The sequence below is a fragment of the Cutaneotrichosporon oleaginosum genome (assembly GCF_008065305.1).
Source record: "Cutaneotrichosporon oleaginosum strain ATCC 20508 chromosome Unknown ATCC20508_contig01, whole genome shotgun sequence".
Lineage (NCBI taxonomy): Eukaryota > Fungi > Basidiomycota > Tremellomycetes > Trichosporonales > Trichosporonaceae > Cutaneotrichosporon > Cutaneotrichosporon oleaginosum.
In genome coordinates this window covers 1,559,648-1,585,928 of record NW_027072170.1, presented here as the reverse complement: position 1 = coordinate 1,585,928, position 26,281 = coordinate 1,559,648, and the positions used below count along the sequence as shown (strand labels likewise).

At 59.6% G+C, this 26,281-nt stretch overlaps 10 protein-coding genes across 10 annotated transcripts; 6 read left to right on the top strand and 4 right to left on the bottom strand.

The window, feature by feature from the left end:
* Positions 1-3,048: 3,048 nt before the first annotated feature.
* Positions 3,049-7,484, bottom strand: COLE_00649 (uncharacterized protein; the record flags this gene model as incomplete). Its single annotated transcript, XM_065626091.1, has 13 exons — positions 3,049-3,168; positions 3,262-3,519; positions 3,555-3,819; positions 3,931-4,181; positions 4,216-4,471; positions 4,506-5,466; positions 5,503-5,572; positions 5,607-5,978; positions 6,013-6,161; positions 6,197-6,804; positions 6,841-7,206; positions 7,251-7,357; positions 7,389-7,484. 13 exons carry the CDS (start codon positions 7,482-7,484, stop codon positions 3,049-3,051), a joined length of 3,879 nt encoding a protein of 1,292 aa, XP_065482585.1.
* Positions 7,485-8,204: 720 nt separating this feature from the next.
* Positions 8,205-8,810, top strand: COLE_00648 (uncharacterized protein; the record flags this gene model as incomplete). The annotated part of the gene is made up of 2 exons (XM_018424784.1): positions 8,205-8,360; positions 8,445-8,810. 2 exons carry the CDS (start codon positions 8,205-8,207, stop codon positions 8,808-8,810), a joined length of 522 nt encoding a protein of 173 aa, XP_018279773.1.
* Positions 8,811-9,100: 290 nt separating this feature from the next.
* COLE_00647 (uncharacterized protein) lies at positions 9,101-10,478 on the bottom strand (the record flags this gene model as incomplete). The annotated part of the gene is made up of 3 exons (XM_018422826.2): positions 9,101-9,688; positions 9,899-10,066; positions 10,293-10,478. 3 exons carry the CDS (start codon positions 10,476-10,478, stop codon positions 9,101-9,103), a joined length of 942 nt encoding a protein of 313 aa, XP_018279774.2.
* Positions 10,479-10,973: 495 nt separating this feature from the next.
* On the bottom strand, positions 10,974-12,849 carry COLE_00646 (uncharacterized protein; the record flags this gene model as incomplete). Its single annotated transcript, XM_018421296.2, has 9 exons — positions 10,974-11,313; positions 11,450-11,684; positions 11,720-11,937; positions 11,969-12,124; positions 12,160-12,304; positions 12,339-12,462; positions 12,498-12,566; positions 12,599-12,713; positions 12,770-12,849. The coding sequence occupies 9 exons, from the start codon at positions 12,847-12,849 to the stop codon at positions 10,974-10,976; spliced, it is 1,482 nt and encodes a 493-aa protein (XP_018279775.1).
* Positions 12,850-13,090: 241 nt separating this feature from the next.
* On the top strand, positions 13,091-14,180 carry COLE_00645 (uncharacterized protein; the record flags this gene model as incomplete). Its single annotated transcript, XM_018420318.1, has 5 exons — positions 13,091-13,189; positions 13,396-13,472; positions 13,511-13,543; positions 13,587-13,702; positions 13,747-14,180. The coding sequence occupies 5 exons, from the start codon at positions 13,091-13,093 to the stop codon at positions 14,178-14,180; spliced, it is 759 nt and encodes a 252-aa protein (XP_018279776.1).
* A 239-nt stretch (positions 14,181-14,419) lies between these two features.
* COLE_00644 (uncharacterized protein) lies at positions 14,420-15,670 on the top strand (the record flags this gene model as incomplete). The annotated part of the gene is made up of 1 exon (XM_018427293.2): positions 14,420-15,670. One exon carries the CDS (start codon positions 14,420-14,422, stop codon positions 15,668-15,670), a length of 1,251 nt encoding a protein of 416 aa, XP_018279777.1.
* A 2,476-nt stretch (positions 15,671-18,146) lies between these two features.
* On the top strand, positions 18,147-21,960 carry COLE_00643 (uncharacterized protein; the record flags this gene model as incomplete). The annotated part of the gene is made up of 9 exons (XM_018421297.2): positions 18,147-18,368; positions 18,621-18,724; positions 18,757-18,817; positions 18,977-19,051; positions 19,140-19,410; positions 19,449-19,759; positions 19,794-21,265; positions 21,309-21,790; positions 21,887-21,960. The coding sequence occupies 9 exons, from the start codon at positions 18,147-18,149 to the stop codon at positions 21,958-21,960; spliced, it is 3,072 nt and encodes a 1,023-aa protein (XP_018279778.1).
* Positions 21,961-22,304: 344 nt separating this feature from the next.
* On the top strand, positions 22,305-22,598 carry COLE_00642 (uncharacterized protein; the record flags this gene model as incomplete). Its single annotated transcript, XM_018427295.2, has 1 exon — positions 22,305-22,598. The coding sequence occupies one exon, from the start codon at positions 22,305-22,307 to the stop codon at positions 22,596-22,598; it is 294 nt and encodes a 97-aa protein (XP_018279779.1).
* Positions 22,599-23,211: 613 nt separating this feature from the next.
* On the top strand, positions 23,212-25,245 carry COLE_00641 (uncharacterized protein; the record flags this gene model as incomplete). Its single annotated transcript, XM_018427296.2, has 1 exon — positions 23,212-25,245. One exon carries the CDS (start codon positions 23,212-23,214, stop codon positions 25,243-25,245), a length of 2,034 nt encoding a protein of 677 aa, XP_018279780.1.
* Positions 25,246-25,477: 232 nt separating this feature from the next.
* On the bottom strand, positions 25,478-26,137 carry COLE_00640 (uncharacterized protein; the record flags this gene model as incomplete). The annotated part of the gene is made up of 3 exons (XM_018421298.2): positions 25,478-25,615; positions 25,648-25,727; positions 25,762-26,137. The coding sequence occupies 3 exons, from the start codon at positions 26,135-26,137 to the stop codon at positions 25,478-25,480; spliced, it is 594 nt and encodes a 197-aa protein (XP_018279781.1).
* Positions 26,138-26,281: the final 144 nt, after the last annotated feature.

Below are 26,281 nucleotides of genomic sequence, written 5' to 3'. Positions count from 1 at the left end.
GTCTGAGCGCGGTGTACGCGTTCGTTGTCGAGCTCACAAAGGTCCGAGCGCTTGGGGAAACTACCGGCGGAGTTTCAGCCTTTCCACGACCTGTGCGTGCGCTCCTCGGGTGTGCGCCAGATGCGATGCAGGGTTGTCAACACAATGGTGATCCGACGAGGAGGTGAGATGCGTAGTTGCGGCGGCGTGTCCAACTGGGTGCCAACTGGGTGCGGTTGCACGTGCCAGAAAGAGGGGGAGGAGGGACAGAGTGTTGTGTGCTGAGGGGTGTAGAAGGGGGATGTCGGAAGATGAATTAATCGAGATGCGATGCGAGTTGGGACTAGGCAGAGTTTCTGGCTGAGTGGCGTCAACAGGATGCTGGACAGGCTCCGGGCAGGCTTTGGGCCGGCGCTGGAACGCCACTTGAGGAAACAAGAGACGACGGCCTGACAGGATCTCGGCGACCCGAGGCTCCCTGATTCGACCCCCCGACGCCGTCGCGCGGGGCACCGAGAAGCAAAAGCAAGTCTGTCGCCTTGGCGGAAACGTGTGTTCGGTGCCGCAAAGTGCACACACCACAGCAGCAATGACGGTGACGGTGAAGGGGGCGAGAGAAGGGACGAAGGTGGGATAGCGTGTCACGGGGTACTCACTGGTCAAAGTGCGTGATGGGCAGGGATGCGTATGCAGATTGGGTGGGCTTGGAGGAGGCTGGCTGGGCAGGGAGTGAGAATTTGGCCGCGGCAGGCGGGAGCGGAGGCGGGCGGGGACGGGCGCACTCGTCGAGCGCGCGAGATGTGGTGGCGAGCAATGAGATTGTCGTTGTGGGAGCAGGAATAGTATGCGGGTGCGGTGTTGTGCACGGTCAGTGACGAGGCGCGGAGTGGGCGCTGGGAGGAACCGAGAGGAACGATGGAACGGGATGCCGCCGCTATCCGAGGGGAATGTTGATGGGCGTGCTCGGCGGCTGCTTTGGATGATTTGGGGTGTGTGGGAATGAGAACTGAGTGACCGGTGGGGGTGCCGAGGAAGGACGAGATGACGAGGTGGCTCAGAGAGAGATGAGAGAGTGATGATGATGGGTGATGGGTGATGGGTGATGAGTGATGGAGGAGAGATGATGGGGCAAGGGCGGGCGCAATGGCGACGGATCACTGGGTCGTGGAGGACAGGGAGTGAATGGTCGTCACGGCTTGCGTGTGATGATGGAGCGATGCAGAAAGGGCGTTGTGCGTCGTGCAGACGTGTAGGTAGTAGACGTCGTGGGGAGGAAATGCGTGCGTGTCCTCAAAAGTCCAGTTGTGTTGCAGGTTGAGGTGCGGCGGTGTGCAGAGACATGGGTGGCTGACCGTCCCGGTACCTCGCTAGTAGTGATTCCGCTGGTGTCACCGAAGCGAGGTGGATGGTAGATGGGTGGATGGGAGGAGGGTTGTGGCCGCTATGTGCTGCGGAATGGAGAAGACGAAGAGGAGGAGGAGGAGGATGTTGTTGAGCGAGTGGCGTTGTCGAGGAGGAGGAAGGAGATGGTGATGGGTGGTGACAGCCGCAGACTGTGGGGGATTAGGGAGAGCAAATTGAGTGATCAGCCAAAAACGATGATTTGTTTTGATTTTTCAGATTCAAATCTCATTGTTAGTGGCCATCCCTCTGTTCCTCTAATCAGGTACAGTGCCTGTGCGGGGCAGAGGCGTGAGGCCTGCAGGCCCCTTGTGGCTGGGGACCTGGAAAGGGGAGGAGGTGTGGCGTCCGCATAACAAGACTTGCGCCCGTGCCTTGCCTCGATCTCCTGAACCTTGGTTCACCTCATCCTCCTCCGCCACCCAGCCAGCTCAACCACCCAACTACAGTAGATCTGTCACCAACGCCGCTGCCACAAGGATCAAAGAGAGTCACGACTTCATGTGCTTCTATCATCACCAGTGATCAGGTGAGACCTTCCAGCTTCCAGGGTTATCACGTGCTTCTCGGAATGCGGAGGGACAGCGAGGGCGCCAAAGATTGTGTAAAGGTGAAGGTGAAGGCTGAGGAGGTGACCGCGTTGGCCGCGGGTGCCCAGGTATGGAGGCATGGGCATAGATCACTCTTGCAAGTGGCACACCGCGGCTATCCGCCACTAGTACGGGCACGCGTCATGCGGTCAGATCCATTGGGATATTGTGGAATAGTGGGAATATGACGCAGCACAGGCAGTGGTAATGCCCATTATTGACCGTCAGCCGCAGCCGTTGGGTGTGCGCCGAGAAATGCAGATCTCGGCGCAGCTGTTCACCAACCGTCGTCTCGTGATCGCATCTGTTGAATTGGATAGGCTACTGTAGGCTTAATTGCAGGTCTGTGCTAATGTGCTCATGTGTTCTGATTCTTGGCTTGTGGCTTGAGTGATGAATGATATATGATAGGTGATGAGTGAGCGGCATGAGCGGAGTACGGCGCGTGGTCCAAGCTCGCCGATCACCTGGCGACTCCGATCTCCGCCTCACGATCTCCGCATCCCGCGCCGAGCCAAGCTGTTGTGCCGGATTCAGCCCTGATTGGGCAAGGTGAAACTGCTGGCTCACGGCAGCATTCCGCGACGATTCCACACTGCCCTCATACCCTCCTCCCTCCTCTCCTCCCTCTTTCCCCTGCCCGCGCTGCTCACCACGTTGCCTAATACCTGCCGTGGCCATCTCACAGGCCATCGACAGTAACATGGCTACTACAGTACTACTCTTGGCCTCTTGGTCACTAGTACTCTCAAGATCAAACGCGCAGCACCGCTTCACCGCTCCAATCCTGTTGTATCTCACAATTTCCTGACATCAACCCCTTGACGCCCTGACCCCTGGATTCCCCTAGCTGTGCATGCACAAACTCGTGTCTCTCGGTTCCATCGGCTTACGCCTGTTCATCCTGCTCATGTGATTCCATGCCGTCATCCACAAATCCCCATCCACAAACTCCCCGCACCTCCCACGGCGCCCCAGCTCTTGACGCTTCTCAGTCTACTTTGCATGCAACAATATTACATGGCTACATAAATCGCTACCCAACCTCGAGCCCACGTCGCCCCTTCTGGCCTAGCCTCTAGTCGCTCAGCTCAGTCAAGTCGCTGTCGGACCGCGTCACGCTGGCCCTGCGCGTCGTCTTCTTCTTGCTCTCAGAAGCCCGTTTAGCCTTGCGCGTGACCGCCTTCTGAGCCTTGGTCTGCAATGTCAACATCTCTACCCTCATCCCCGTGACACCATTCCGCCGGCCGCATTCCTCCCGCCCAAGCCACATTACACAGCGCAAACTCACTTTAGCCGACCGCCGTCCTCCGCGACCCACGACCGCTTCCGCACCATTGGCCTCCTCCTCCGACTCATCTTCGCTCGTCTCGGCCATGCCCACGTCAATCTCCTCCTCACTCGTCTCCTCAACCTCCTCGTCCGAAGTGTCTTCCTCGTGCCGGGATGAACGCCGCCGCTTCCGAGGCGACGACTTGCCAGTCGCCTGTCGCCGTTTCCGTGGCTCCTTGACGGGGCTTGTCTCCACTGGGCGGCGCTGATTATCAGCCTCTGGACTAGTAACGCACTCCACGTCCCACTTACAGTCTGCGTCGCGTGCATTTTGCGTCCGAACGACTTTGCCCACGCTTGCACATCCTCGCTTAGGAAAGTGTGACGCGCCATCCGTGACTGGACGTCCACCGAAGGGAGATTGGCAAAGATGTCGTTTGGCAAGCGCACCTTGCCCGGGTACATCGTCAAGTTCCACTGAGCCTGATGCGCACGGTTGCGGATGATGATTTGCGAGAGCTCCGAGAGCATGTACAGGTGCTGCAAGTCAGCCACAGGCAAGAGGTAAAACGTCTCCCTCGCACTCACATAGGTTGCCGAGATGTGCCGCTCATCACCTTCGTCCAGTGGGGTATCGCTGAGCAGCAAGTCAACCTTCCTCGCGTCCATCCTCTCGCCGACAACGCAGACCGTCTTGAGCTTGCCTACGACTGAGTACAAGAGCGTCACGTTTTGGTTCGTCGCGACACACTCGATGTAGAGCTCGATAAACTTGGCTGTCTCTTTGAGCTCGCTCAGGCTTGACCAGCCCAAATCCGGGTGCTGTGTCAGAAGGTGCAGGAGCCGTGCCAGAGGGACCTCGATGCGGTCCTTCATGCCTTCTGGGTCATCGCGAAGTTTACGAGCGTTGTTGACAGAAGCCTTAATGATGCTCTTCGCCTGCTGTTAAATTCTGTTCCTAAAGCCTCCTCACCAGAATGATGTTTTCCATCTCGGGGTCTTGGGCTGCGAAGGCCGGTAACGCATTCCATCTCGGAAGTAGGCGTTGCAACGGCACCACGGCAAACAGCTTCTTGAGAAAGCGATTGCGGACGGTGAAGTTGACGTCCTGTAGCACAAAACTGACGTTGACGAACGAGTCGGACATAGCTTTGTCGTACAATCGCACGTTGGCAAGCTTAAGAAGTGAGCAGGCCGCTCGCAACTTCAAGTGACAGCGAGTCATGCCCCTGTTGGTCAGCCTAAGCGTGTACTCAGTATTACCCCTCGTTGGTTTCCGCGGTGACAATGCCATAGTTCCTCGTCACGTCATTGAGCAGCGCAAGCACAGGTTTAACATGGTCGATCGCGTCGGGCAATTTGCACCATGCCAGTGCATTGTGCGTAACGACCTTCATGGCGTAGACCTTCGCGCGGTCTGGTACGGGTAGCTGGTCCTCCTCGACCCAATAGTCGTCCTCTGTTGTGTCCTCTGAGGGTTGAAGCATCACCGTGTCCTGAATGTACTGCACAATGTCATCGCCGTGTTGCCGGAAAGCAACTGAGGCGGAGATCGCCAGCTCGGCAAGTGAGGCTAGAGTCGGTAAGACGATCTCAATATCCCCTGTTCGTAGCTGCTCCCACAGGGTGTCAACGAGCCGCTTGGAAGCATTGTCATCGCTGCAGACAGAGACGAAGCGCGAGGCAAATTTGGCTTGCCGAGGAGTGCCAGAGAGCGCGAGGGTCATGGCACGCTCAATGACCTTCTTGTCTGAGGGGCCAGCTTCGGGGTCCCACTTGGTCACCGCAGCCAATGCTTGGATGGCAATCTCGACGAGCTTTGCGTTTTTCCTGTCATTGATAACAATCTGCAATTGATCGATGTGGGTCTTGTACATTGGCGCACAGTCTTTAGCGATTAGTGCCAGGAAGCGGGCACTCAGCTGGCCCACCCGTTCCGAATTGGGCCCCTCGGGCTTCTGCAGACGCTTAAGTAGACAGGGAACGCTTGTTTGATTTACGAGTGTCCATGCGGCGTGATCCACCACCACCAGGAGCGTGTCGAGGAGATTTGGGTGCGACTGCTCGATACGGCGCAGGAACTCGCTCCGTGACTTGATGATAGTGCGCAGGTCTGACTGAGGGTCTGCCATGGTCCTAAGGAGTTTGTACAGCTTCTTGTCGTTGGCCTTGGCAAAGGTCTCCAGCGCGGCCCTCGCCTTCTCATGGTCAGAAAAGAACATGCCTATGATCAGCTGACTTTGTCCGATGGCCAACTCACGCGAGATTGCCTCAATGATGTACGACAGCCGGGAGTTGACTGCCTTGTCCACGCTTTCATCCATGCCGCCCTGGTCTCAGTTCTGCATGCAATGGTAGACTCACGTTGAACTCGTTGCACGTCTCGGCAAACGCGACCCAAGGCGCCACGCCCTTCGCATACCCCTTGAGGCCGGTGAGTCGTTCCAATGCAACGAGGGCGGTCTCGTCCAGGTGGCTCGCGACCAGAAGGAAGCTGTCCACCCACGCCTGCTCATCATCGGGTTTGTAAGGCAATGGTAGAATGACATTCTTGAACGCCGTGTTGACCTGTGTGCGAAGGTCGACCGTAACATCCTTGCGGAATATTGCGTGTAGCATCTCTTGTGGGATCCAGCCAAAGTGTGCGATGGCATCCTCTTCATTCGACTCGATGGCCTCGTAAGCCAGACTCCAGAGTTTGGCCAGAGAGTTTATCGCCTCGCTGCGGACCAGAGACTAAATGTTAGCAAAGAAAGAATGGGGTCCTAACCTTCTTATCGCTCACACGACCTCCGACCGCCTTCAAAAGCTGGTCGCTGACATGGTGAAGAGCAGTTTCATAGCTGAGCGATCCAAGCACCTTGCAGATCGCGGCGCGGACGCGCTCGTCTGAGTCATGGATTCGCTCAACCAAGTCAGCTAATAAGTTAGCAAAGCTCATGCAAGCCACCTACCCTCTACCTCTTTCCGCAGGTCCGGCTGATTCGCGATGATCTTGCCGGTGGCCTGCACCCAAGCCAGCCGCACAGGCAGCGCTTTGTCCACTTTTCGGCCAAGCCATGCGCGCCAGGTAGCCGGATACGCCTTCGCAATCATCACCACGCCGCTCTCGACGCCTTTGCCGATAATAGGCCGCTCGCCAAACATTGTGCCGAGCGTCTCTGTCGACAACTGGCGGAGCGGCACCTCCTCGACAGCGCGTAGGTTTTCCTCGAGCACAGGGATTACGTTGACCAACAAGTTGGGCGCATTGCGGAACATGGTGAGAATGAGAGCGTGGGATTCCTTGAGAACCTGGAGATCTGCTGGTGATGGATCGCGGCCATGTGACATCTGGATGTCGGAGAAGTGTGCCAGCACTGCAGGAGGGAGGACCTTGACGCTTATCCGGTTGCAGACATCGACGATGAGTTGGAAGGACGGCGTATCTGGCTTGGAGCCATACTGTTCGAACTGGCTAATGATGAGGGACATCACGCCCGGTGGGGCCTTCTCCGATTCCATCAAGAGCTCGACAAGGATGCTAACGAGGTTGCGCAGTAACGACTTGTTCATGTCCGAGCTGCCATTAGCAGCCGCTCAGTGAATCACGACCCACCGCGCAATCTCGCAGAAGCCCTCAAAGTACCGTGTGATCAAGTCGTCTGCGGAAGGAAGGTCAACGATGATGACAACAGACTTGATCTGCGCGAGTGACTCGATCAGGTGACAGTATTCAGTGTAGTAAGGTGCGTCTGTAATGCGGCTTCCTTGCGTTGCCTGCTGTGACTGGGACTGCTGAGTCGCCATGCTATCGTACTTCTTGATCGGGGCGCGCGACCCATGGCCTTTGAGGCCGTCGACAATCTGTGCAATGAAGAACTGGAAGATGTCGCGCAGTTGGTCGGCCGTGTATGGCGCATCAGGTGCGTACAATCGCAGCAATTCAGCCAGGCAGCATGCCGCGAACGCTTTGACACCGCGACTAAGGTCAGCGACGCTATCCACCTCTCTGTCCGGCAAGCTCACTCTTTATGGAAGATGATGACTCGCTGCACGAGCTGCTCGCGAACTTTGTCGAGCGATTTGACATCTATCTGCTCTTGGTCAAGCTTGACAAGTTCGTGGAACAGTGTCTGGCATCAGAAATGTAGCATTGACGCATACCTTGAGGCGGCGGAGGAGCGCGTCAGCGCCACCACCCTTGCCGGACTGGTGGAGCTTCTCGTTGAATACGAGCTTGTGCTTGACCGCGCGCGGCATGGTCGCGCAAGCTAGAGTATAGAGAAAACGGGCGACGGATGGAGAGATGGAAGTTATGGATTATGGAGGGAAGTGAGATTGTACATGTAGATGACATCCTGAGGTCTGAGGTATGACGGAGCGCGTCAGCCGAGTCCAGGTGACTGGACACCTTCCTGCGCGTACAGTGGGATATTTGCTTCCGTGCGACGCGTCTGGGTGGCCGGTGGCGCGTCACTTAAATCGTTCGCCACCCCTGATACAAATGCTGATTAAGCCTCCGCTAATATCCTAATACGGCCCGCTCAGACGTACATGAATTCCTCGCCCTGTTCCTCTCATGTCAACATCTCCATCAGTCACTCCGACGCGTGTCATAACGTCTCATAATCCCACAACTTGCCCACCGCCTGGCCTCCTGGCCTGCATAACCTTTCACCCTTTAATGGCAGCATGTTGTCTGTCTCCCCATACACGTCCATGCCCCGCTCATCCTCTCCTCTCAATCCACTGTCCTCACCTCCCCACCCTCACTCCTCCCCGACACCCTCCAGCTCTTCGCCTCTCCCTCTGACATTCGTGCCACGCTCCAATGGCGGCCCCTCTTCAAGCCCCTTGAGCGCACGATACACGCGTGGCTCGAGCACCCGTGGCTCCCCTCGCCCTACTGCCCCGAAGCCCTCCCGCGAACTCATCCCGCCGGACCTCTTCACCGACGGTAACAACCCGACGCAAGGTGCAATGTGGTGCAACCGCCTTGCGCGTCGAATGGCGGACCGCGAACGGATGAAGCAACATCGTCAAGCGGCGCTCACGCGTTTTCGTGGGATGAGCGATCTCGAGGAGCCTGAAGACGAGGACGATCGCGAACGCCAGGCACGAGTCGATGACGAGGAGGTGAGTGCTGCGTGGCATGGGAAGGACGCGATCATGGGTACCGCCCTCCAGCTTTGTCATGACATTTGGCGAGGCTGACTCCAGATATTCCGTCGTCTCATGGTCCTTCAACGCCGACGAGAACAGCACGCCGCACTCTTGTCCCACGAAACGGAGACGGGAGGGAGCGACCCAGCATTGCCAGAGTTCTGGGAGGAAGAGGCAGACGCTCTGGCGCGCGAGGAGCGCGCGCTATACCAACACCTTGACGCGAGCTTCAGCGTGAGCGCCGAGTTAGAGCGCGAGGCGGCCGCGGCGGAGGAGGCTGAGGCTGCGATGGAGGCGGAGGAACTTGCGTGGGTCAAGAGGGCTGAGAGTCAAATCTCTCAGTCAGACGAGTTTGACGAAGCGGACTGGGCTGCGATTGCAGCGCTCCAGGATGAGGAGGACGAGCCTATGGATGTAGAATAGAGGGGTTGAGCCCTTCACGGTAGTTACTTAATTGCTATCGTGATTCAATGTCATGAATTGTTGTACTTAAGTGCTTACTGTCCATCGCATCACAGGGGAAGTGTAAAGGTCATGTCATAGACGGCAGCACAGAGAAATTGCAGCATTCTATTGGGTGCATTTGGTAGACTATAGCCAGGTTCCAGCAAACGCGTATGAGTGGCGAATGTCGGTAACGATCTACTTAGTAGACCTGCCGTCAGCATGACCTCCAAGAAACAACAGCCAGGCGTATGTCCGCCCTCATATGCCTATCTCACCTTCTTCTTCTCGTCCACCGAGATGCCTCCGGGCCCCTGGTTCACCAGAAGCAATAGGCCACCAACAATCGAGAGAGTTTGGAAGAAGTCGTACTTAAGGAAATCGCGCTGGGGGTGGGCCGGGTGGACGCTCCACCACTTGTTGACGAGAACGTTGAACACGCTCAGCATGAGAACGAGGAACGATGCGCTCCACTTGGCCTTGAATCCGACAGCGACCATAATGCAAGCACCGAGCCCGATGATGCAAACGAAAACGCGAGCGATGCTCCAGTTGCCCTGGAAGATGAAGCCAATGAAGAGGAAGATGAGGAGAATGCGACCGGCAAGCTGGACGTACTTGCGGCGGTCGGTCTCGGAGACGGAGGGGAGACCAGCAAAGAGCTTTTTCTTGGTCGCCAGGCTGTCCGACAACACCATCAGGAGACCTCCGACCACGGAGAGGTTGCGGAGGAAGAAGGAGAGATCGAAAAGAAGGCCGTAGCCGAGTCCTTGGAGAATGACGACGAAGAGAAGCGCTGCGACTGAGTACTCGGGGAAGCGACGGGCGATGACGCCGACCGATCCAGCCAACATGGCCTGAGGTCAGCACGGGCGCTCCCCACGCATAGGAAGCGAGCTTGTGAGTCAAACGAGCGCGAGCGATGTGCGATTTCGCGCTTCCATGGGCGCGTGGAGACCACAACCTGATTGACGTGACGCCAATCAGAAGCGCGATCGTCCTCTCGCCCTCGCTGCGACTAGCGGTGACAAACATGTCATCTCCACCGTTTGCGGTAAGCGACTTACAATAACGTTGACGAGGAGGAAGAGGTGGCTAAGGCCCCAGGGGATGCCCCGGTGCTTCTCGATGTAATACTTCTGGTCGCCCCACTGTGCGAGGATGCGAATTGCGTCCTCCAAAAAGGTCACAACGATGAGGAAGCGCGCGAGCGCCGGCACATATGGGCGGATAGGCTGGGAGTTAGTCACGATCGACGTGAGATGCCTGCCAGCACACGGCCAGCCGAGAGGGGAGTGCGGGTGAGAGCAAGGGTCATTGTTGTGGTCGGGGCGGTGGCTGAGGATTGTCTCGTCTCAGTCCGCACAACACGCCAGCTGTTGCCACCCCATCAACGTCTATAGCCCACCTCCTTCCCACATCTTAGTTGGATACGCGGGCTGCTCGCGGTAACCTACTCACCTGAGAGTAAATCTCGATTGCATCCTCGACCTGGCTCGACACCTGTTGAATTTTGGCGACAAGCTCATTGTCGGATCTCGCGGGACGTGAGGTCGAGATCGGGTCCGGAGCGTAGCCCGCCGAGTACGCTGGGGGCGCGTACGCTGGCTGCCCGCGGTTGGGGTTGAGATGGATCCGCTGGGACATTGTGGTGAGTTGAGAGTAAAGAGCGAAGCGACGTGGAGGTTGGGAGTGGAGGTGGAGGCCTCGGCCAGGGTCGATCGCGGCGGATGGCGGTTGGCTGTCGCTTCGGACTGTCGGAGTTGAGTTCAGATCGCGCCAAGAAACGAGCTTGGGGATGCGCGAACCGATGCTTACTGCTTGCTGGAGATGAGATGTGATGGACAAGAGAAAAAGACCAAGAGGCGCGAAAGGCCGGATCGCTGTGATTGACTGGCTGGAGGCCGTAGGACGGAGGACGAGCATCCGTTCCCCTCGTCATCCTTGTCGCGCTGGAGGTCGAGAACACGGGACTAAACCCTGTTACACGTGGTCTGACGCAATCTCGTCGTGGGATCTTGGGTCCTGGGCCGACGACCTAGATCTTCCACATTATTAACCGCTCAAGTTTAACCAACTCCGTACATCTGCATGGCCACTGACCTATGCCAAGGAAAACATACCCAGGCTGCAGCTGTAGCACTACGGCCGCCCGCTTAACAACCCACCCTCCTGCGCCCGTCGCCTTCGCCCTCCCCAATTGCCAGAGGTGACCTCCTCGTCGTTCGTGCGCTTCTTGCTACCCTTCCCGCGTATACTGTCAAGTCCAAGGGCGTACCGCAGCTCTTGCTCGTCCTCGTCAACGGGCTCGGCATCACGGTTGAATCCTGGTGGCTCAATGTTGTACGCTGGTCCGCCAAACTTGCGCCGGCAGATGCTGGAACCATGCTCAAGGTACTCGCTTCGCGTGACTGGGTATGTCGGGAGGTAGCCATCGTGCGATGTCAACGCAACGGCGGCCTGATATGGAGCGGATGCGGGTCTGCGGTCAGTTCTCAAAGCACAACAGGCTAGAGAAAGGAGGAGAGCTCAGGTGGTACAGTCCGTTCACGAAATCACTAAATCCCTTTGCGCTTACGCGCTCATCGTAGCTCGGACAGCACAAGAACGTCACTCACTCAAATACCTCATAGATCCCAATATCGTAGTCTGTTGGGCAGAGCGTGCGCAGATCGCGCTCTCTGTGAGTCAGTTGTGGACGCAATAAGTCAACCGACAGTCGCTCCCCCAAGGCCTCGATGTTGCCGAGCCCCCCCACGATCCCAATGTTCGCCCAGAACATCCCTTGCAGCTCCTGAGACATCTGCGAGATGACGTAGGCAATGGTCTCCGGTAGCCCTGTTTGGTTGATGCCTAGAGTCAGCGCAGTCCGCAGCTATGCCACTAACCGATGTCGGAAGGGTTAAACAACAGCTCCGGTCCAGCGAACCTCTCGTTACCCATGAAGAGCACCTGCTCCTCCTCGTCCTTTTTGCGCGTCTCTTCACTCTGTGGTGGCGGTTGTGCATTGGGTCCGGAGCGAATATAGCCCGTCCTGCTGCGGGACTTTGCGGAAAAGTCGGGCAGGACGTACTCTTGCACAACAGAATTTGATCGTGGGTTCCGTCTGCGTTAGTTGATACAAAAGACGAGCTCACTTGCACTGTTCGATGTCTCCGCGCCAATCCATTGAGACGTACCCACACGCCTCACGAACGGCGTTGACGACGTACGTTTGGTCGAGCATGTTCCACTGCCGGAACGAGATGAGGTGCTTGAGGTGGTTAGTAAGAAGCTTGCCGCCGACGTCGATGCTGGCATCAGTTACAGACAGCTGTAAGAAGCATACCGTTTGACGTGTTCCCAGACTATCTCGCCGCCGCGTATGGGCACAATATGGGAGTAGCTGTACCCAACATCAACAACGACCATACATTCAGGCGGCACATCAGTCTCGTCGCTGAACATTCCCCCATAGGGCACAAGAGATGCGGCTACCATCAGCCTCAAACATTGTCCGCGGCTCACGTGTGCAACGATAATAACTCGCGAATTCCCATTCCTCGAAAACCATCTGGTCGTAGGTTTCGGCGATGTTTGGAAGATTGAAGTACGGCTCAGTTACGAGCAGCGACGTATCTGGCGGGTTGATCTTCTATTAGGCAAACCAAAGTTAGGACAACTCACATCAAGGCCTGCAGGGGAGAAGATGCGGTCCCACACAGGCTTCTCCGCATCCCATGCAACAAGCATGCCCTGGCATCAGCTTGAAGGGCAGACGAGCTCACGCGCTCAAACGCGCGCCGGTACGCAATCCCGCTCAAGTCCTTGGCAGTATCAATCTCGTCAGACACAAAAATACGGCGGTCGGTGCGGCTGCGCGCAACAGCATTCGGGAAGAACCTGCCAGGTCAGCTCGACATCCTGTTGATCCATCTTCAGCCTGTGAGGAAACGTACCGCGGCTCCACGTCCGAGCCTGCAACGCCCGCTTTGATCGTGTATGCCCCATTATCGAGAATGAGCACTGGAGTGTCCATATCTGAGCTGAGAGGTTGAAGGAGGCGGGGACGAGAAAGGGAGCTGCGAGACAAGCAATGTCCACCTCCACTTTGGTGTTCCATCACGTGACCTTGAAGGGATGAGATGACGCCGCGCTCGACCCAGCAGGAGATGTCTTCAGCTGTCTTGCACCTCCTCGACGTCCATACCGTCGTCGTCCACCCATTCACCATATCTGCCATCCGCCTTCGTCCGCGAAACATGGCGCCTCTCCTGCCCATGGCCTCGCCGTCGCCGGCTTTCGACGACGGCTTTCTCCCTCGCTCTGACCGAGGGCTGCCGATCATGCTCCGGCGGATGACAAAGTTCAAGACGATGGTGAGTCGAGCTGAGTGGGAGGTGGTGGAGTGGCAGTGTCAGACGAAGTGCGATGATTTGGCGCAACGAGGTGATTGGGAAGTCGCGGGGATGTGGGACGATCCGACATCCCACTCGCTGTGAGCAGTCCCACTCGAGGGTGCGTCGCGCATAAACCCCCACTCGGCGGCCATAACTAGTTCTGAACTGTGCTCAACTAACATCAGGACTTTGAACTCGCGTTTTGGCAGCTAACGTATCTCGTTGTCGCGCCGCGAAGGGTATACAAGCAAACATATCACCAGTACGTCCTGCATACCATACATGACAAGCTGACGGCAGTAAGCAAACGAAAAACGTCTGGGCACGAGACGAGTGCGTCCGCTCATGTGTGACCCAGAGTAAAAGCTGACAAAAGCCCGGCAATGCTGATCTTGATCGCGGCGTGCTGCATCGCGACCGCATCCGTTTGGGGATTTATGTACGGGTACGGCACAGCAGGGACAGTCTGGTTAATTCTCAAGATGGTCTTTCGTGCGTTCGCAGCTTCCCGAGTTTGGAGATTTACCTGACCACAGGTGACTTCATCCTTGTCTCCCTTGCCGTCGCACTCGTGTTTTGGCTCATTGCAAATCGACTCATGGTCATGACGTCCGCGCACTCGGGCATCACGGACAACAGAGTGGAGTTCACGTACGCGTGGGACGTGGCCGTGAACAGCTTCTTCCCCGCCTTCCTGACGCTCTACGTCGGGCTCCTGCCGCTCGCCGCCCTTGTTGTCAAGAACAACTGGGTCTGCCTGCTCCTCGGTAACACGCTATTCCTCATCGCCGGATTCCAGTACATTTACATCACATATCTCGGGTATGCGGCGCTCCCCTTCGTGGCTCGCAGCGAGCTGTTTCTAGCCCCCCTTCTTCCCCTGCTCGGGGGGTACCTCCTCAGCCTTCTGGGATTCAACATTGTGCGCACTGCACTCGAGTTGTACTTTGGGGAGCCGTGGCACAACTAGAGGACAGATCTGTATTTATGCATTCGCATTGGACCTAGTGCCAGCCTTGCTCGCTCCACTTTCGCAGTTGTCGCATTGTTATCGCCTCCAGTGTCGCCGTTGCACAATTCCACACGAGAGTTGTGTCGTGTGCAACACGTGCCCTTACTTGAGTGGAGGGTGGAGGTCCTGGCGACAATTTAAACCCGCCCACCACAACTTTCGGACTACACACTCACCAATATACCGACCACGCCGTGATGGACGACGTTGACGTCGACTGGGGCCTCGACGATGATGGTTACGACGATGACTGCCTTTCTGTCGGCGGAGACGATGGTGCGTTGAACTCTGGATTAGCTGACATCATAGAGGAACTCGCGGACGACACCAAAACAAACCCCATGAAGCCACAGGAGGTCGCATTGACAGAGGAGGCAAAGCGTAACGGTGAAAGGCGAAGCGAACAGAGGGGGACAGAAAACAATGAGGAGAAATACCTGGAAGACCGAGAGGAGAAGCTGGAGAAGCATGTGGAGGAGAGTTCGACAACCAAGGAGATGCGACCCGAGGGCAAACCAGAATCCATGTCCAACCCCACATCCAGCAAAACGGCCTCTAATCCTGCAGCCGTACAAACTCCTCGATCCTATCAACAGGCTGTCTCTCCTCCCCCGCCAAAGTCCAAGGCCAGCTCTCCGCCCCAGCGTTCGATTTTGTCAGTGAGGGATCGTCGCGCACCCTCACACGAAACTTCGCCCCATGGTTTGCAAGCAGAGAGCCGCGATGGTCCTAGGCGCCAGGAGCCGCGCAACGACAGCCATCGCGAGTCAGATAGGCGTGGCGGCAAAGCCCGCCCCGTCGATGAGCGCCACGACAAAGCTCGTATGGATGACAAAACCCGGCGCACTGGGTGGGAACCGGACGAGCGTCGCGAGGTGAGGCTGGAACGCCACCGGGCAGCGTGGCGGGAGGATGAAGTACGCTCCCTCCGCTCCTCAGATGACGGATATCACCTCAAAGGCGCGTTCCAGCAGCCGCTGCACAATAGCACCGACGGCTTGCCAGAGGGCTGGCGCAGGATTGTACCCGAGAAGGCGTTTCGCGAGGGGATTCCGATCCCCGTGGCTCCACAGGGAGGCCCGGGGCCGTTCTTCTACCGGCATGAGGAGACAGGGGTTGGGCAATGGGAGAAGCCGATGGGGAAATCTGTGGACAAACCCACTGAGCAGGTGCATGAGCCCAATCCTACCGACCAGACAGGACATGTGGACCGAAGCAAGGACAACCGTAGGAACGGAAGCGAGGAACCCAAGAGCGTATCGAAGCAGAATGACCCTCAAGAACGTGACCACAACCGGCCAACGGGGCACGTAGCCACATCGGCCACCTATTTCCGTACGTCCAGAGGATCCAGCTCCAGGAGGAGTCGGCAGAGTCCAGGATGGCGCTTACGCGCCTGCAGCCTCCAGCGGCGCGCCTACAGGTCCCAGAGCGGCGCGAGATCGTGAGCGGCCACCGCGTACGGACTACGCACCGCGCGCCTCGCGCGTCGCTCACCACGAGCGCGACCTTCCCAATCCGGAACGCCGTGAACCTTACCCCGAAACTCGCGACGACGGTGGTCGCAGCTACCGTAGGGTAGATCGCGAGCGCGACCGCCGGGACGGCCATCGCGAACATGAACGCCGAGAAGATCGGAGCGAAGACGCCCATGTTCATGACAAGCGTAGGGAAGTCGAGTCCAGTCGTGAGCCTCGCCGTGACGAGCGTGTGCGCCATGACGGCAGCCGCGACGAGGACCGCCCACCTCGTCGGCACGATGACGGTCGATCTCGGCAGCATGACCCTCAGCCCGCTCCAGCGCCGGTCGCGGTCGGCGGCGCGACGGCTGCCGGCCCGCGCATGAACGAGGGGCGCGCGGCGTTGCTGGAAGCATCTGCTTCCGGCCGCGCTCTCCAGGCTGGCCGTACTTTCGAGCCCCGTCCTACTGATTTTGGACGCAGCCGCTTTCCCCCTGAGACCCGTCCCCCCGCGCGTGCCGGCCGGTTCGGTCTGCCTCCACCCATACCTCCGGGCCCTGTTGCTGGTCGTGGAATGCGTGCATGGGGACCGCCAGAGAGGAGGCAAGGAGCGCCTCTAATGCGAGATACTGCTCCTGCTCCTCGCAACATGGCCTCTCGCGACGGCCCCGTCCACAACACCACTCCTAGTGGGGCCTCTCGAAGTGATATCGCTCATCGTGATACCGCCCCTCATAATGCCGCGACCCGTGATACCGCTCGTATCGCACCCCGCTTCAGCCAAGACCAGGAGCGCGGGCGCAATAGTCTAGACTCCAGATTCCCCGACACCAGGGGCACTCAAAGACACTCTCAAGATCAACCACCCGAATCAAGGCGCGAGGACCCTCCCAAGCCACGCGAGGAGCCACGCCGAAGTGAACAAGCTGAGGCCCTTCGTGCTCAAGTGGAGAAGAGTCGGCGCTCTAATGAGAGGCATGGGGATTGGAGTGCGACTCGTAGGGACAGCGACGAGCGCAAGGAATTGAGAGACACCTCTGGCGAGAAGCGCAAGCGCGGGCCCACAGATGAGGATGGCCGCCGCCCAGCGAACGACCGGTCCACCGACCGATTGGACGAGCGGCGGGAGCCGACCGATGGTCGTGGCGATCGCCTGGTTTCAGATCGCTCCGACATCGCCCGTGGGCCTGCCCGTGGGCCTGCCAGTGCAGTTCCCATCCACCCCAGCCGCATGGGCCTTGTCCCCGCCGCGCGACCTCTGGCACCCCCTGCCCCAGTCCGACCTGAGCCCCGCCACGAGGTGTCCGTCGAGCGCCCGCGCGACCTTGCGAGCCGTATCTCTGACCGACCGCCTCGCGACGACAAGCCATACCTAGCCAGTCGCATGAGTGTCGCATCTGAACGCGTAGAGGAGAAGTGCGACCATAGCTGGAAGTCGCGCTCGAGACTGGAACCTCCCACAACTCAACAGCCGCCGGAACACGCACCTCGACCCCTCCCAGACGCCGAGCGCTCGAGCCGCGACCTCTCCTCTGCGCGTCCCTCAGCCCGCACCGGCGCCCAGATAACTCGCTCTCCCGACCGCGAACGTCCCTTCCTTGTCCACCCCACACGAGATGCACTTGCCCCCCGGCCCGGACCCCCTGTTCACCCCGCCCGCGCCGCACTTGTTCCTTCGGAGCCGGTACTTCCACCTCGCGGCCCGCCACTCGACACACAAGGCTTCAATGGCGATCGCAACCGAGAACGCGACGAGCAACGTGACACTGGCCGGGACGCACCCGCGTACGGCCCTGGTGCCCGTGGACCTCGGGGCGCGCCTGATGACCGCGACCGCCGCGATCCCGAGCGTGGTGAACATGGACGCAGCCCCGTGCGTGACGCTCCGGCATACGGTCCCAACGCCCGGCGCGGAGCTCCTCCGACTGGTCCGTCGGGCTGGGGTAACGGCCGCGCTCGCTCCCCGCCCGCGCCATTCGACCGGCGCGACGACAGCGACAGAGGTACGAAGCGGCCCCTCGAGAGCGGGGCTGGGAATGGGCGCGAGAAGCGCCGCTCGCCTCGCAGGAGATGGTAGACGCGCGGTTCGCAGCGATTTGTGTGTTTCGAAATGCATTACAGCCACATGGGCTGTATCTTCCTTGAATGGTGCGGAAGGGGCAGGTCTGACAGATTAGGCGGTGATCACAAGTAAATGAGATCGCAATTTGGATGATAAATTCATTAGGGAAGCCACGTGAGGGCGTCGTCGTCACTGAGGTCCCGTGCCTCCACCGTGGTGCTGCGTGTCCCGCATCCAGCAATCCAGAACGCGACTGGCGACTGGGCCCTCGGATCCTCGGATCTGGCTCAACACTACGTTCACCACCATTCACTCATCTCTCATCACTCTCCGCTCTCTTGCGTCTATCCATCGACTCTCGTTTCACTTTGCATAGCCCGCCCGCATCAGAAACGACCGGCCATGTCCCTCCCAATGCACCTCCGTGCATACACGGAGAAGACTAAGGACGAGGCCGCGCGCGACTTCTTCAGCGTTCCGACCCCGGAGCAGCTGCCCGCCCCCTCAGCCCCGCCTGTTGTGGTCAAGCCCGCACGCGGAAAGGCCGGGGCAGGGAGCGCGAGCGGGCTGCAGGGCATGGATATCAACGCCGTCCTGAGCGTCGAGGGGAAGGAGGATGTGTATGTGAGTCACCGAAGTTTCTCTGAGACGTCGGGGAAGGGCAAGATTGGAGATGCGGAGCGCTGGACGAGCTGGTAAAATGCGGTGTAGCAGGGCGTTGTGAGCGCATTCCACGACGAGCTCAAAGGCCGATATGCTCTAGAGCCCACCATCCTCTGTGCTCGCCGCCCATCACCACGGTCCTACTTAGTCCTCTGCCACACGCCCACGCGCTCCGCGCCGCCCGTAACACTCGTCCGCTTACTGACGCTACAGGCCGGCAAGTTGTCCCTTCTCCCGCCATTCCTCTGCTTCGTCAGCAACGATAGACGCTCCTGCCGCGCCTCCCTTCCTCTCTACACCATCCGCCGCGTTGAGCGGTAGGTTAAGCAACTGACTTCGCTGACCGCAGACTAAACTCGCGCGCGGGTGTGTTTGCGCTCTCGCTCGCGACGTGGCATGGCATGCGGATTGTGCGTACATCTTTGACCTCCACCGCATACTGGTCCCCCAAGAGCGACATTGCTCTTCTCTCCATGCAGACCGATCTCGTGCTCCGCCCTTCCCTTGGGCACGTCTGTGCTTCTATGCCACACTCCATTCGCATCCTTGCGGGCCCTCACTGACATCAGATCCTCCAGCTCACGTCACTTTTGCCCACAGCGGAGCACTTCGCAATCCTCCTCCGTGATGCGCTCAAGTCGCAGGTGAGCAGACGCCTGAGCGTGCCCAGTAGCTTAACGCTCGCTGGCGCCTCTGCATCCCTTGTACTTCAATCGTTCGCGCTAACTCTAGCTCGCCGAGATGAAGGCCCTCAAGGTATTCCTTCCTTCTCTCTACTCCGAGTATCTCCTCCACACTGGTCCATCAGGAGAAGATGGAGCGCTCATCGAGACAACTGCCGAGGAGGGTGACCTCCGCGGTCCTGGCGGCGAGGGGCGAGGGACGTACGAGCGCGGCCTCGGCGAGACGTTCGGCTTCCCTGGTGATGCCCGCAAGATGCGCGAGCGCAGCAAGATGAAGCTCTGGAAGGAGTACTTCGTGGTGCATGGGCGAAACATGACCCGTGAGCAGCCGGCATAGCTTCACTTGAGCTCACACAAGTTCTTCGCTATCCCCCGTTCCAGCGTCTGCTCCAGGTTGGTTTGCCCTCACGTTTGCGTGGCGAGCTGTGGGAGGTGATGAGCGGATCCATCTACCTCCGCTTCGCCAACCCTCAGACGTACCAGCTGCTTCTTGAGGAAAACAAGGGCAAGAGCTCGCAAAGCACGGACGAGATCGAGAAGGATCTCAATCGGTCTTTGCCAGAATACAAGGCATATCAGACTGATGAAGGTCTCGCCAAGCTCCGCAGAGTACTTGTCGCGTACTCCTTCCGCAACCCGGAACTTGGGTACTGCCAGGCGCTGAACATCGTGAGCCTTGAATGGCTGTTGCAGCTAACCCAAGGTTGTCGCCGGTCTCCTCATCTACATGTCTGAGGAACAGGCGTTCTGGCTTCTTGAAGTTCTCTGCGACCGGATACTGCCTGGGTACTACTCGCCGTCAATGGAAGGCACGTTGCTCGATCAGCGCGTTTTCGAGTCGCTTGTCAAGCGCTGCCTGCCACTCATTCATGACCACTTCCGCGAGGTGGACGTGCAGATCTCGGTTGCGTCGCTTCCGTGGTTCCTCTCGCTTTACATCAATTCCCTCCCACTCATCTTTGCCTTCCGTGTTGTCGACTGCGTGCTCGCCATGGGCGTAAAGGTGCTGTTCCAGATCGGCCTGGCGATTCTCAAGATCAATGGCGAGGCGTTGCTCGAGGTCACCGATGACGGCATGTTCATCAACCTAATGCGCAACTACTTTTCAACGATTGGCGAGTCCGCGCACCCTACTCACCCAGATCCACGGGTGCGCAACATTACCAATTTCCAGGAACTCCTCGTCGTTGCATTCCGGGAATTCAATGTGATTACAGACGACACCATCACAACCGAGCGACGCCGCTTGCGCGCTATCATTGCCGATGAAATCGAGAAGTTCTCAAAGCGGGCGGCTGTTCGCAACCTTCGCAACGTCGGCCGCTTCAACAAAGAGCAGGTCGGGATCATCTACGACCACTTCTTCTCGGCCGTGTGCTCGCCGGAAGGTGGTGGGGCCGGTGGATTTGCCGAACCTCAGCCTGGAGAGCTCGAGCAGCCGCGCATCACCGTCGACGCACAGGGCCGCGTGGAGACCCGGATCGACCTTAGAACCTTCAAGGTCCTGCTGTCAGGGATTGCTACTTGGGCCCGCGAGGAAACAGTGACAACCAACGCGTTCATGCAGCGTACGGAGCGCCGCGTTGCCGACCACGAGCTCGTCGATAGACTCTTCTACTCGTGGGATACACAGAAGGTCGGTACACTCTCGCTGCAGGACGTGGTCGAGGGCCTCGACGAGGTTATGTCTGGCGGGCTCATGGAGTCGATCGAATGGTTTTTCAAGCTTCACGACAAGGACGGCGACGGCTATCTGACCAAGGACGAAGTAATCCGGTTGTCTGAGTCGCTGTTGTTCATTTTCCGTAACGAACCTGGAGACATATACTTGGCCGCCGTCTCCCGCTTCATCTTGAACGCATACGAATTCGGCGACGCTACAGCCCCTGAGTCAAGTCTGCCGCCGCTGCAGGACGAGGTCAACGGCGAGGCCCAGACGGCCACCCAGTCGCGCGAGCGGTCGGACTCAGCTGCTGGCCCCCACAACCTGCCGTACCTCAGCCTCCCAACCTTCCGCATGGTTGTGCTTGCCGACGAGCTCCTCGAGCAATTCTTCGAGCACTCTCTTACTGAGTCGTTCCAGCTCGAGGACACCGAGGAGGAGGACTACCACAAGACTCACGCCAAGCCAGACGGCTTGCTTGGTGGCCTGGTCAACCTTGTGTACACTGATGAGTACGTTGTTGGCAGATTCATGTGATCGGGGACTGACCCGCAGGAACAAGTCGCGCTTCAACCGCCTTGCCGACGGTATCGGCTCGGCGCTAGGCAAGCACGCCGAGTGGCGGAAGCCGTCGCTGTCGAAGGCGGACCCAATGGCCCCGGCGCCTGTCGAGACGCGTGCGCGCGAGTCGCTTCTGACTCCATCACAGCGGGCACGCGCTCGCAGTGCTTCGCAGGCGTCGCAGGCCAGCATCAAGACAACGGCCAGTGCATCAACGACTAACACGATGGACAAGCCGTCGTCGCTGGCCGATGTGGAGATGCGGTACCGCGAGGAGAGTGAAATGGTACGGGCGGCGCAGGAGGCGGTGATGCACCGGCCGAATTTCGCTATCGACGCGATCGGCGACAGCGATGGCGAGGAGGAGGAGGATGGGGCCGACGATGGCGTCATGGACGAGGTTGAGGCGTTCCTCAAGGCTCACGGTGGCGACGACGACACGGCGGTCAAGGGTGCCGCCAAGAAGGAGGCTGAGGGTGAGTCTGGACTTGCTGTGCAGCGCCTCGGGCGCCACACAGGGTACCCTACAAACGGGGGTGGAGGCAACCTTTCGGGCTCGGAGCTGACGACAGACCTGCTCAAGGCAGAGCCGATGCGGCCTGGTCAAAAGCCACGACAGACAAGCGGCGATCTTGTGCAGCTCTGAGGACGGTGTAAGCATGTGTAGATGTTTGTTAGATATCTTTTATTTTGCATGTTAGCACCAAACATGTTGAACGGTGCCGTGGAGGGATGCAGGGCGTGGGGGAGCGCGTCGACGCGTCGTGCAGCGTTTGTCAGTTGTGGAGTTTGGTCCAGGGGGAGAGGGGTGGTTGAGGGTGCTGCGCCAGGGGGTTAAGGATTTTCGGGGGTCGATAAGCACTTGAGCGACCAAACGCCCCTTTCATGCCTTTGAAATCCGGGGACAGTCGCAGATCGCAGTTAGGAAAGTCGGAGGAGCGCGCGGTCTGGGCGGTCTGGGCGGTCTGAGCAATTGTTCGACGCGCTCGCATGCAGGGCTCGCGAGCCTGGGCATTCAAACAACGCACAGCTTGCAGCAAGCTAGCGCTACTGTACATAGCCAGTCAATTGTATCAGCTAGCCTGCGGCGGGCCGACGATTGACATCCCCGTGCAGCCGCAATGCATGCTTGATCATCTCCTTGCCTCCTTGACCATCTCTTTCTCCATTCGACTTTACCTCTACTGCTCTACACGCTCATTTAACAGTCCCCTGGCGGGCAATCTTTCAGACTCTCCCATCTTCCACATCCGTCAGCCTCCCCGACTAGTTCTACTCAGTTGATCTGAGCAATCTGTCGCCCCCCTCCACGGCCTCTCCCACCGGCATCCTTGCTCCCTCAAGCACGCACGAGACCCCACGCCCCACTCAGCCGCCCAAACCCGCCCTCACTCCGCACTTGCGCCAGACGCCGTGCCTCCAATCGATACTCTTGGGTGAAGCCTAGAGTAAAACTGTGAGTCTACTTGTCTCGCTCCAGCTACCCAGCTGCCGAGGAGTCCAGGAGGCGAAGACGGCGTGCCGGCAGAGGAGGGGTGGCACATGACGCTGGGCCGGGCATGCGGAAGGTTGGGTAGCCAGGGGTCGTTGAGAAGCCAGAGGTGCCTGCCCAGCTGTGTCTCACCGCACGCGGCTGCGTCTGATGGTCCCTCGTGCTGTGCACCTCCATGCCTGCTTGCAATCGTTGGGAGGCGTAGGCCGGGCGACCACAGCTTCTGCTTGCCATCGCAGCTTGTCCCACGCATCGCTAACTCACTCCAGTCTCCAGCTGGTCTGGCAATCCTTTGTCGAGCTATCGAAGGCTCTCGCACTAGAATCTCGCAACGCATCCTCGCACCCAAACGATTAACCACCCCACCTTTGTCGAGCTCCGCTTGTCCACTCCTCCCACCGCGTTATGCGCGTCCCCATCCTCCTCCTCTTCGCCGGCTACGCCGCGGCGCAGGCCGTCGGTCCGCCCGCCGCCGTGCCGACCTCGTCCACCCCGGCTGCAGCCCCGCCGGCCAGCAGCTCTCCTAGGCCCGTGGCACCACCAGCTTCGTCCAGCCAGAACGCCCCCGCTCAGCCGACGACACCAGCGGCGCCGTCATCCTCAGCTGCGCCCACGCCGACGAGCTTTTCGGGTCCCCCAACGTTCGTGTTCCAGAACCTTGCGACGGCGACGCAGTGCGCGCCCGTGCAGGTGCGTTGGGACCTCCGGAACGCCGACAGGACAAAGTACACTGTCGACCTGTACGCGTTCAATATCGGCGTAGACCAGGCTATCCCCCCTGCCTCCTCCCCGTCGTCCGCTGCCCCTCCTGCCAACACCCCTGCCGCTCAACCAAGCGCCAACAACAATGCCAATTCCACTCCTGCCGCCAACCCAGCTCCTGCTGCATCGGCTGCTGCGCCCGCCTCGGCCGCGCAGCCTAATCCCCAACCAACGCCTCAGGCCAGCGCACCGCCGACAACCCAGGCAGTCGCCGGCGGAAACGCGGCCGCATCGCCCGCCAAGCGCGATGCCCACGGACTGCACGCTCATCGCAATCCTCTACTCTCGGCTGACGAGTACGTGCACCTCGTTGCCCGTGCCGACATCAATTCGACCATCGTGAAGGGCTGGCGCGCACAGGCATCATACGCCTGGACGGTCAATGTACCGCCTGGCCGCTACCGCCTGCTGGCCATTGTCAGCGACGAGGCGCGCACGTGGGCTGAGTCCGGCCCGTTCACGGTCGTTGCGAGCTCGAACACGACGTGTCTCCAGCAGGACTCATCCAAGACCAACTCGGCTGCCGCCGGGGCATCGTCTGGCAGCGCCGCCGGTTCGGGCGATAATGCTGAGTCGAAGAAATCTGGCCTTAGCGGCGGCGCCATCGCCGGCGTTGTCATTGGCGTTCTTGCGGGCCTGGCGCTCGCCATCCTCGCCTTTATCTGCTTCAGACGCGCGGCGCGCGACAAGCGACGCGACGCGGGCGGGCGCGAGCCTCAGACGCCCATGCGCAACCTCATTGGTGCGCCCACCGACTTCCGCAAGACCAAGGGTGCGCGCTCGAGTGTCGGCCACGCTCTTGCCGCGATTGGCATTGGAGCAAATCGCGGGGGTGACGGTATCGAACGCGCCGAGCGCGGCGAGAAGCCCATGTTCGCCGCCGTGCCGCCCATGAACCTCGGCACGCGCAGAGGCTCGAACATGACGAATGAAACGGACAATCCATTTGAGACCGCGCCGACCACCCCTGTCGAGGAGAAGACGCCGTCGCACACGCCCGGCTCATCGTTTGGGACATCCATCCCGCCTGCCTCGGCGCTGGCCGCCGGCGCCGCGGCGCAGGCCGACTCGAACGACCCTCACAGGTACCCGCCCCGCTCACCACCGCGCGGCGCGTATGACGGCATCGACGACGAGCCTGATACATTCCGCCGCTCGACGCCGACGCCCATGCGCCTCCCGCCCTCCCAACTGCCTGCCAACCTCGTCCCGAGCTCTGTCGGCACCAGCCCGGCCGGCGGCACGCCCAGCGGCACCAGCCCCACGACTCCCGTGACGCCGGGCTTTGCGCCGCGCGCGACGCACCAATCGCGCCCGTCAGCGGGCAGCGCCCGCGAAGCCATCCCCACGGCCACTACGCCATCTGTCCCTCCCCCCTCGGCCTTCCCTGTCACCCCCACATCGCCGGGCAAGGTGGTTGAGCGCAAGTCATCGACTCGCCGCAAGCCCGTACCGCGGCTGACGGACGTCGATGTCGAGAGCCCAAGCCAGGGCCACTCGTCTGAGTCGAGCCACGAGGCCACCGCCGGTGGCATCCAGCTTCCCGAGAGCAAGCCTATAGGCGGCGGGCCTGCTGGGGACGAGTATGGGCTCAACGCCGCGCTCGCCGGGATCGACCGCTCGCAAACCTATGCGCTTGTGGCTGACCCTCCACTTCCCCAGGACGACCGCCACTAGCCGGCTGTGCCGGCGTCACGGACAGCATATAGTCGGCCGGACACGTATATAGCAGCGCTGTAATGGGTGCGTCCGTAGTCAGTATCTGATAGGTATCGATGTGGCCGTGTGAGTCGGTGCGAGACAGGAGCTATGGCCGTACGACGGCTGCAGCAGAGATTGAGGCAGTAAGCGAGAACGGACTGGTGAAGGTATAATGCAGATGGGAACACATCGGATCGCGACCTGTCGTCTACTCGCCGCGCTCCTCGGCGTCCACCTTTTCAAGGTAGGCAAGGACGTGCTTGTCCAAACCCTCGGGGAGGATGAGCACACCGTTGGGCGTGACGAGGCGATAGCTCGGCAGCGCCTCGTACGTCGACGCAACAATCTAGTGTGAGCCACGTGCCAGTGCGCGCTCACCTTGCCGTCCTGCACGAACACGCTCCCGATGAGGTCCTCGGTCTCCCCGATCCGGCCTTGGGGCGGCACAGCACGCTCGTCTGGCGTCAGTCCGCCGCTACTCGTCATTCTTACCAGTGAGCGTCATATACCCGTCGCCCGGCCGCATCTCAGCCTCATACGCGATGCGCGGGTCGACGCCGCGCTCCAGCCCGTCCTTGATGGCGGCGTGCAGGACGGCGCGGAAGCGCGGATTTTCGCGAAAGTCCTCGAGCGTCGCGTCGGGCGTGGCGGGCAGCGTGCCGAGCGCCGTGGAGGAGTGGCTCGGCGGTGGCGTGGGGAGGAAAGAGAGCGCGGTGTGTTTCGCGTGCGCGTGGTAGTAGAGATGCGGATGCGCGGGGTCGCGGACCGGCTGCGCATGGGAGGAGGAGGAGGATGGGCGCGCCAGGAAGGGTGCGCGGAAGCGCAGAGGGGTGGTCAGTGGACGGAGGAGGCGGCCGCCGGCGGACATGGTGAGAGATGAGTGTCAAGAGGAAAGATGACGCGCGGAATAATGTCTAGGTACCTCCACCTCCACTTGTGTAATTGCAGGACGCTGTATGGCCGGCACGATCTCAACAGCAGATGGAGGAAAGAATCATACATGCTCTACGAG